This window comes from Plectropomus leopardus, chromosome 8, assembly GCF_008729295.1.
Source record: "Plectropomus leopardus isolate mb chromosome 8, YSFRI_Pleo_2.0, whole genome shotgun sequence".
Lineage (NCBI taxonomy): Eukaryota > Metazoa > Chordata > Actinopteri > Perciformes > Serranidae > Plectropomus > Plectropomus leopardus.
The window spans coordinates 32,569,683-32,578,293 of record NC_056470.1 but is presented as its reverse complement, the minus strand read 5'-3'; the positions used below and the strand labels follow the sequence as shown (position 1 = coordinate 32,578,293).

The following is an 8,611-nucleotide window of genomic DNA, read 5'->3' as shown; positions in this document are numbered from 1 at the left end:
GCACCTCATTAAGGTACAGTAACATTAGTAAAGCAACTTAAATCAGTTTGATGACAGAATAGCTCTGTTTTATGTATATCAGATGTTCTTCTCAGGCTTTTTTTGATGGTTTATTGTAATATTTTGCTGATTGTTTTGTAGTATTTTGTTGTTTATGAGTGACAAGAAGCATCAGTGTGGATCTACTGTGACGGAGAACTTTTCAGACAGACTCTTCATGTAGATATTGAAGTTCAGGTTCAGTTTTAAGCCCCTGAGAGCTTCACCTGCAGAGTGTCCCCATAAAAGACAAAAAACAACATTTTGTGTCTCTTTCAGTTTTGCTGCTTTATAGAAAGACTGAGGCCTAATTGTCTTATAAGAAGTGAAATATAGCAAAATATAGAAACTCTTAAATACAGCTCCTTTAAAAAATAGGCTTAGCACTTTTTCCCTGCTGAGGCACAAATCAAAGCTGCACCTTCATGTGTTCTTGGCTGTCTAAAGTGGACGCTGTAAATTTGTGCATGTGATAACAGCATGCTACAGAAAGAGCCTGCTGTAAAAAGCGATCTGGTTTAAAGCGGCAGTGATTTGGCAAAGCGTTGACCTGATTTTGCTCTCGTTGAGGAACTGTTTATCCAGTGCTGACTAGAAGAAGAGATGGCAGATATCAAAGTTGTACTATCTCTTCCACACACAAAAAAAACAACCCTGTGTTTCACCACTGAGGGGACGAGTTAACCATCAACCAGAGACACTCCACCTCTCCTCTGGTTAGCGGCACGAGGGGAAGGAGGAGAAGGAGCCCTGCTGTCAGTCACTGGGCTCCTCTCTGACACCAGTAGGTCTCCATCACATTGAGCAGGGAGCTACCTTGTTACTGGGCGGAGTCTGGCTAAGGGGGGGGTTTGGTTACGGGTGTGAGGGGGTCTGAGAAGGAGTGTGGCAGGAGGAGGAGGGGGGAGGAAGGGGGGGATGCACTTCTTGGACAAGTCTTTCTGCCCCACTGTCAGGTAGTTGAGAATTTGTTTGTCCAAAGCGCTGGCAGACATGGACATGGCAGACTACAGCGAGGCTCTGGACCCAGCCTACACCACGCTGGAGTTCGAAAACATGCAAGTGCTCCCCTTGGGCGCAGGTGAGTCACATATATGCAAGTGTGGCGTTGAACTTTGAAACTTTTACTGATTTAAAACTTTGGTCAGGAGAGAGGGCAGAGGAGGCATGGGGTGATAAAAAGGGGTCATTTGTCCAGCAGAGGGACGATCCAGAGCAGCAGTGGTCTTCTTTTATCACCTCTCGGTGTAAAACATTAAGAGACTTTGATTTACGAGACTCGGCTGCATCCTCAACACACTCGGGTCATTTGGTCGAAAAGATCTTAACCTGTTTGAGCTTGTGGGGCGACAGTTGATATTCGTCCTCTGACGAAGCAGTAGTTTGAGTATCATGATCGTGCATCTCCTGTTACAAACGGTCGGTTCCCACAGAGGCTAAAGTGAAGAAAAAGGGTTCACAGTGACACTAACTTATTTGTGCATGCAGTCTCCCATGACCTGCGGCTGTGATCCTGATTCTAAAATTCCCAATGAGACTCAAAAAAAAGGAAACTTTTTCACCGGTTACATGTTTCTGCTCAGACTCATGAGTCATCTTACCTGCCAGCTTTAATCTATAGCTTGACGTGCTCTTTGATTGATTGACCCAGTCTGGTGACTCAAAAGAAAACTGTCTCCAGTGATTGTCTTTTCAGAGGCAATCAAGCCGACATCAATCCTGCTCTGTTGACTCTGTGTGAGCTACTCAGGCAGCTTTACAGATCCTCGCAGGTTCTCGTGGATTTTTGATCAGCCGTCAATGCGGTTGATCACTCACTCTGGGCCCGTTCACACCTTCTGAAATCAAACCAGTTTGACAATCTGTCAAGTAGAAACAGCCACTGATCTAAATCTCGCTCGGTGCTTGATGACTGCCATCTAATTAAGCTTTCATAAAAGCACTCTTCCTCTGGTTTCAGGTCGAAATCTGATGAGCTGGCTTAAAGAGACGTTTATTTTCTGTCTCCTTTCAGACTCTTCGCCGGCTGAGAGCGCCAACATGAACGCTGCCGGCCACCTGGGGGCGGGCAGCCTGTGTGCCATATGTGGAGACAGAGCCACTGGCAAACACTACGGGGCGTCCAGCTGTGACGGCTGCAAGGGCTTCTTCAGACGCAGCGTCCGCAAAAACCACATGTACTCGTGCAGGTGAGGACACAGCTGAGACTGACGTTTATATGTGACAGTGAAATTAAGCATTGCACAAGAAGCCCGGCCAGTTCTAAACTAATGTTTGTGCGTTTGTGTGAGTGAAAGAGGAATAAAGCAAAACATAAATTGTTTTTTCTCTGTAAATTGGCAATAAATGCTGCAAAAAATGAGCACAATCAATTCTTGAGCTGCAACTTGTCTTGACAATAAAATGTTAGAAAATATATCTGTTTAAAAATTTGACACGTCAAGTTGACATCCTCAAAAGTCAAAAGTTGTGTGACCAGCAGTCCAAAATCCCAATTTCTTCCATTAACCCTTTAAAACCTGGCTTTATTTCTTTCAATAACATGAAATGATGGCATAGAGCAACTTCAGTAACAAAAACCACAAAATTAATTTTTAAAAAGTACAAGAAAATTATCAAAAATGAGAGAAAAAATAGAAGAAATACAAATAAATAAATAAATAAATAAATAAAAAACAAGAAATTTAATAAAGTGCCTTAGGGAAAATAGTTGTGCATAATTTTAAAAACAGAATTTTGATGTTAAATTTTCCACTTGCTCGCTCCAAAATGTAAATCTGCTAATTTCTTGCAAGTTGTGGGACATTTCTTTCCCTTGTTTTTGAAAGAAATAAAAAAAACCAAACTAATTTGCTCAGGGTTCAAACATTTAAATACTTGTGAAAGGCATCTGAACTCAGCATGAAAAAAAAATTTCAATCCAGGTTTCAAAGGGTTAACTATGAAGAAAATCATCAAATTCTCACACTGGAGAAACAGGAAACAGCAAATTTTGCTATTTTTGCTTTAATAAGTTACAGAAATGATTCTTCAACTTTCAAAACTGTTGCCAAATAATTTTTTGTCAATAAAGAGGTCAACCAGTTATTGCACCTCTAATAACCTCATTCAGTCAAGGTTCTTTTTGAATACTACAACAGCACAAACAAACCTAACCTGCTCATTTTTTTCCAGGTTCAACAGACAATGCATTGTGGACAAAGACAAGCGAAATCAATGCAGATACTGCAGACTGAAGAAATGCTTCAGAGCCGGCATGAAGAAAGAAGGTAGAAGGCAGTTTATGTTTTTAAGACTGAATTTATAATCTAAATCTGTGAAACACAAAATAAAATCTCCAAATTAATCAGCAAATCACTGCCAGAGTGTGAGCCGCTGAATTGACGTCTGAGTGTGTCGCAACACCCGCGAGAGTTTGTTAATGTTCACTCAGTGGTGCGCTGAAGTCTCTAACCAGCTTATGCTGAGCAAACATTTCCGAGCAATAATAGCCATATACTGATAAACACGACAACCTTGAAGGATATTTTTTTCTTTTAAATGACTCTGTGTTCTTTGTGCAACAAACAGTTGGAGAAAAGTTGCATTTTTCATTATTTGTTTTTGATTTATTTCGCTGCATGCAGTGTCACATTTTTCTCTGACTGTATCTGCCGAAGTGATGACGCTATAAATCTTTGTCATTTCAGCCGTGCAGAACGAAAGAGACAGAATCAGCACCAGGAGATCCAGCTATGAAGACAGCAGTTTACCATCCATCAATGCACTCATCCAGGCAGACGTACTGTCAAGACAGGTAAGACCTCCTAAATCATGTCTCAAAATCACATCTAACTGTGGAACAAACACATAAAACGACTCTTGTGACTTCCAGATCACCTCCCCTGCTCCCATCCTGAACGGCGACATACGGACCAAAAAGATCGCCGCCATCACGGACGTGTGCGAGTCCATGAAGCAGCAGCTGTTGGTGTTGGTGGAGTGGGCCAAGTACATCCCAGCCTTCTGTGACCTGCCCCTGGACGACCAGGTGAGACTCACACGCAGACACAGTGTACATAGTTGTATAGACACTCTGGTCACTCATCAACCAGTCGGCCCCAAACTATAGTGTGAGCTGCAGGAGCACACAATAAATAACAATAACAGAGGGGGAAAAAAAGGAAATGCATCACGGAAATAAGGATCTTTTTAACTCTAAACTCAAACTCTTCAACCAGAGTGGTTAATGTATTTTAATCCTGAGTTAGAATATGATGAGCTGGTTTTAAAGTCATATCCCTCCACGAGAAAAAGTGCTGAATCATTAACAGTATGATTACCGGGCCTCTGTAACTCATTTGCTGATGTTATATCAGTGAGAGTCTTCCTCCAGGAAACTCACTTCGCTCAGTGAGCTTCATAAGAGACTTTTTGGAAAGAGATATAAAAAGGATACCACATTCATATGCATAAAAAATGTAAAGAATTTATTTTGCTCTTTATTTGGGAGCAAGTTGATAAAAGTGGGAATTTTATTTTGATCCTTCGCATTTCCCTATGTAAATACTTCTACCTCTCTGGGCCTCATCTGATCCTTATTGGATCTAATTTCTTGGAGTAAGCATCTTTACTGTGTTTCCTGTGGTGTTCTTCTCCCGTTTTTAAAAAAAATCTTTATTTTATTATTGTTATTTTTAATGTATTTATTCTTTACTGGACGGTTGAGAGGGGAAATAACAAAACAAAATAACAAAAAAAGAAAATAAACACTGGAATCTATTTGTACTTTCGTATTTGATATGTGTACATTACTGATTCCTAGTTAAAAAATAAAATTTAAAAAATCCCTTTCATAATGGAGATGGCTGTCTTATTGGAAATCTAATGGACTTTAACCATAATGTTTTCTCTCCCCCTCTTCTTCTTCTCATTATCATTATTATTATTATTATTATTATTATTATCAAACAATAATAATTTATAATTTATTTGTTTATTACATTAATATACTTTTTAAAAATGTGTCTAGCCTTGTGTGTTTTTGCTTGTTTACCTGCTAACTAGTCTTTTGGCTCGTACTTTTATTTACCTTCAGGCATTTGATTTTGTTGTAATTCATTATCTTCAAAAAAGGCTTGAAGTTAAGTTTTTCTACCTGTTTTTTTTTTTTTTTTGTAAATCTTCTGGCTACCAATACATTTAAAAAAAAAAAAAAAAAAAAAAAATATATATATATATATATATATATATATATATATATATATATATATTAATATAAATAGAAGATATACACTAATAAGTCAATGGATTCACTGTATTTCAGGTGGCGTTGCTGAGGGCTCATGCCGGAGAACACCTCTTGCTCGGTGCCGCAAAGAGGTCCATGCTTTACAAAGACATCCTCTTATTAGGTAAAACTGACGTGAACCGCTATCATTTTGTCCCATTGAGTTACAAAAAGCATTTTCTTATTCTGGACTAAATTTACTGTTTTAACTGAATGCTTCACCTGAATTTGTGAAGAAACCTTTGTTTTTCTCGCATGCTTCCGAGATGAACGGGGAATCAAAAAAAAAGGCAAATATTCTTCATGAATTGAAGTCATGGGGATTCACGTTTAACAACAGCAAAACTACATCAAAACATCCGTTTACAAAGTCTCACACAACTCGTGCTGCAAAATCCAAGTTTCATTTTTCCAGTCGCAGAGACGAGGTCAGGGGCGTAGCACCAAATTCTGGGGCCTGTACATAAGCAGGATGTATGGGCCCCTGCTCTTCCCCGAGACTGTTTATACTCACGTGTTTTAAATCTTTGTCTTTATTTAAGTTTTTGCATTACTCAAACATCATATTAGGAAAAAAAACAGACACTTAAATACAAACAATACAACTATCCTAAAAAACAACAAACAAAAACAAAAAACAACAGCGTACATGCATCACCACTTTAACATAACATGACAAAGTTTCCCGTTGAGTAGCTTAAATTAAAGAAAGTAAAATAAAATAAGAGTTTTCCTAGTATTTAATCTTAATGTTTTAGAAAAATGAAAATGTTGAGCATACCACCGGATACATGAGTCTTATGCAGCAGTTAGGTGAGAGTTTGCAAAAAGATGTTTTTACATCACTTTGCTGTTATTAAATGCGGCCCCCATTTACTTTAAATCATGAAGAATCTTCACCTTTTTGGATTCTTCGCTCACTGTGGAGGCATGTGTGAAAAACAACTGTTTCTTCACAAACTCAAGGTAACAAGCAACAAGTAATTGTTATAAAAAATGTTGTGGGTAAAGTATTCCTTTAAATCTCATCCTACAATGTGATTCTCCTGCAGGAAATGACCACATCATTCCCAGAAACTGCCCGGAGTTGGAGGTGGGCAGGGTAGCAGTGAGAATCCTGGATGAGCTGGTGCATCCCTTCCAGGAGCTACAGATAGACGATAATGAATATGCATGCTTGAAAGCCATAGTTTTCTTTGACCCAGGTACTGACTCATCATTTGAAGCGCATGAGCTGCTCTTCAAGCCAATAATGTCAGCGAGAATATTCCTCCCTTTGTAAACACCCCTTGTTTTTGTTTGCCCACAGATGCTAAAGGTCTGAGTGACCCCGGAAAGATCAAGCGGATGCGATACCAGATCCAGGTCAGCCTGGAAGACTACATCAACGACAGGCAGTACGACTCCCGGGGTCGCTTCGGGGAGCTGCTGCTGCTGCTGCCGACGCTACAGAGCATCACCTGGCAGATGATCGAACAGATCCAGTTTGTCAAACTCTTCGGCATGGCCAAAATCGACAACCTGCTTCAAGAAATGCTTCTTGGAGGTGAGCTCTTTCAGATCATTTGTAACCAGCCTCTGATTTTAAAAGCTTTGGGTCAATATGCAGAATGCACGTGCACTGAAGGTCCAGTGTGTAAAATTTAGGGTAATTTAGTAGCATCTAGTGGTGAGCATTTCAGATTGCAACCAGATGAAACTTTTTTCGGTTAGACTTCCTTCAGTTCTCATTGTTCAGGAGGTTTTTACCGGGATCTGAATTATCCGCAGAGGTCTCTCTCCCAAACAAACACATCAGGTGAATCAAACCAGTAAAAACACCAAAAAAAGCAGCTTCAAAACAATGTTTCTACGATGCTGTTTGGGATGCTGGACAGGTGCAAATGTGCAAATGTGTGCTCACATTTTTTTGATAACTTAAAATCCAGGTGTTTCAGGTTTTTATCAGGAGCCAAATTATCCACACGTCTTTTCCATATCGAGACAAACGGAAAAGGTGATTTAAACCAGTAATACACAGAATAAAACAGTTTTATGTTACAAAACAGCATTTCTCCTCTGCTGTTTGGCATGTCAAGAGATAGCCTGCTAACCCAGCACCTGCTAATGCACTCCACCTTTTACCTCTGGTAGCTTAAGATCCAGATTTTCTGGAGGTTTTTAACAGGAGCCGGATTATCTGCAGAGGTCTTCTCTCTCTGAAACAAATGTGATGTTATCTAAATCAGTAAAAACACAAAATAAAGAAAAAAATATGTGTTTTTCCAACACTACTTTTTGGGAGGTGCTGCAAGCTATGCCAGCTGATGGGAAAATGCAAATGGCTTTATCTAGAGCCAGTGTTTTGTTTGTCCATGTAGGGCTACTGTAGAAACATGGCAGTGCAACATAACACTGTAGAAGAGGACCTGACCCTAAATCCTACACACTGGACCTTTAAAATAAAGACATGTTGTGGTGTGTACTGACAGTAATTTTGTCTCTCAGGTTCTGCCAATGAGGCTCCACATGCACCTCACTCTCTGCACCCTCACCTGGTCCAGGAGCACCTCAGCGGCAACGTCATCGTGACCAGCAACATACCAACGCCGATCCACAACGGTCAAATCTGTAAGTACAAAACACAAATGTAAAGCAAAACTAATGCAACTAAAACAATTCTCCGTCTTTGGCTTAAGTGTTGAAATGAACATGGAAGCATGCATCTAAGTGACCTGAAAAATATATTTAAACTAAATGTTATTTTGATGAGAAGAGACTTTCGAATCTCCCTCCCCCTGCTCCATGTGCAGCCAGGTAGCCACAAGGACAAACAGGCTTGGCAGAATAATCCTCTAAATTCTTCCCAGGAACTAATCTGGCTTATTTTGTCAAAGAGAACTTCTGTTATTCTTTCTTAACATGTTTAATGCTCTGAGAAATTTCACAAAAGTGCTTATTCCTTATCTGAAAATTGTGTTGCCCTTCCAGGACATGTTATACCACCGAACTGTAAATATACACCTGCTTATGCTGCAACTTATTCTTTTGTGCTCTACTTTTCAGCCACTCCTGAAACCCCGATCCCGTCTCCGCCCACTGCCTCCAGCTCAGAACATTATAAACTGGCTCAGGGGGTCATAGCCACCGTGCCCAAGCAGCCGACCTCCATCCCTCAGCCTACTATTACCAAGCAGGAGGCCATTTAACAGTCCTCTCAGTCCTTATTCCTTCAGTTTTTTTATTGTGTTAAACCAGGGTCTTTATATGTAAGTTTATACATAATCAGCATTCACTGTAAAACTGACGAGTTGATCTTACTTT

General features: G+C 39.9%; 1 protein-coding gene across 1 annotated transcript; it reads left to right on the top strand.

Moving 5' to 3' along the window:
• Window positions 1-964: 964 nt before the first annotated feature.
• On the top strand, window positions 965-8,611 carry hnf4a (hepatocyte nuclear factor 4, alpha). The gene is made up of 10 exons (XM_042491349.1): window positions 965-1,120; window positions 2,054-2,228; window positions 3,214-3,308; window positions 3,729-3,835; window positions 3,914-4,069; window positions 5,345-5,432; window positions 6,361-6,513; window positions 6,618-6,854; window positions 7,796-7,918; window positions 8,354-8,611. The coding sequence occupies exons 1-10, from the start codon at window positions 1,033-1,035 to the stop codon at window positions 8,494-8,496; spliced, it is 1,365 nt and encodes a 454-aa protein (XP_042347283.1). The 5' UTR covers window positions 965-1,032; the 3' UTR covers window positions 8,497-8,611.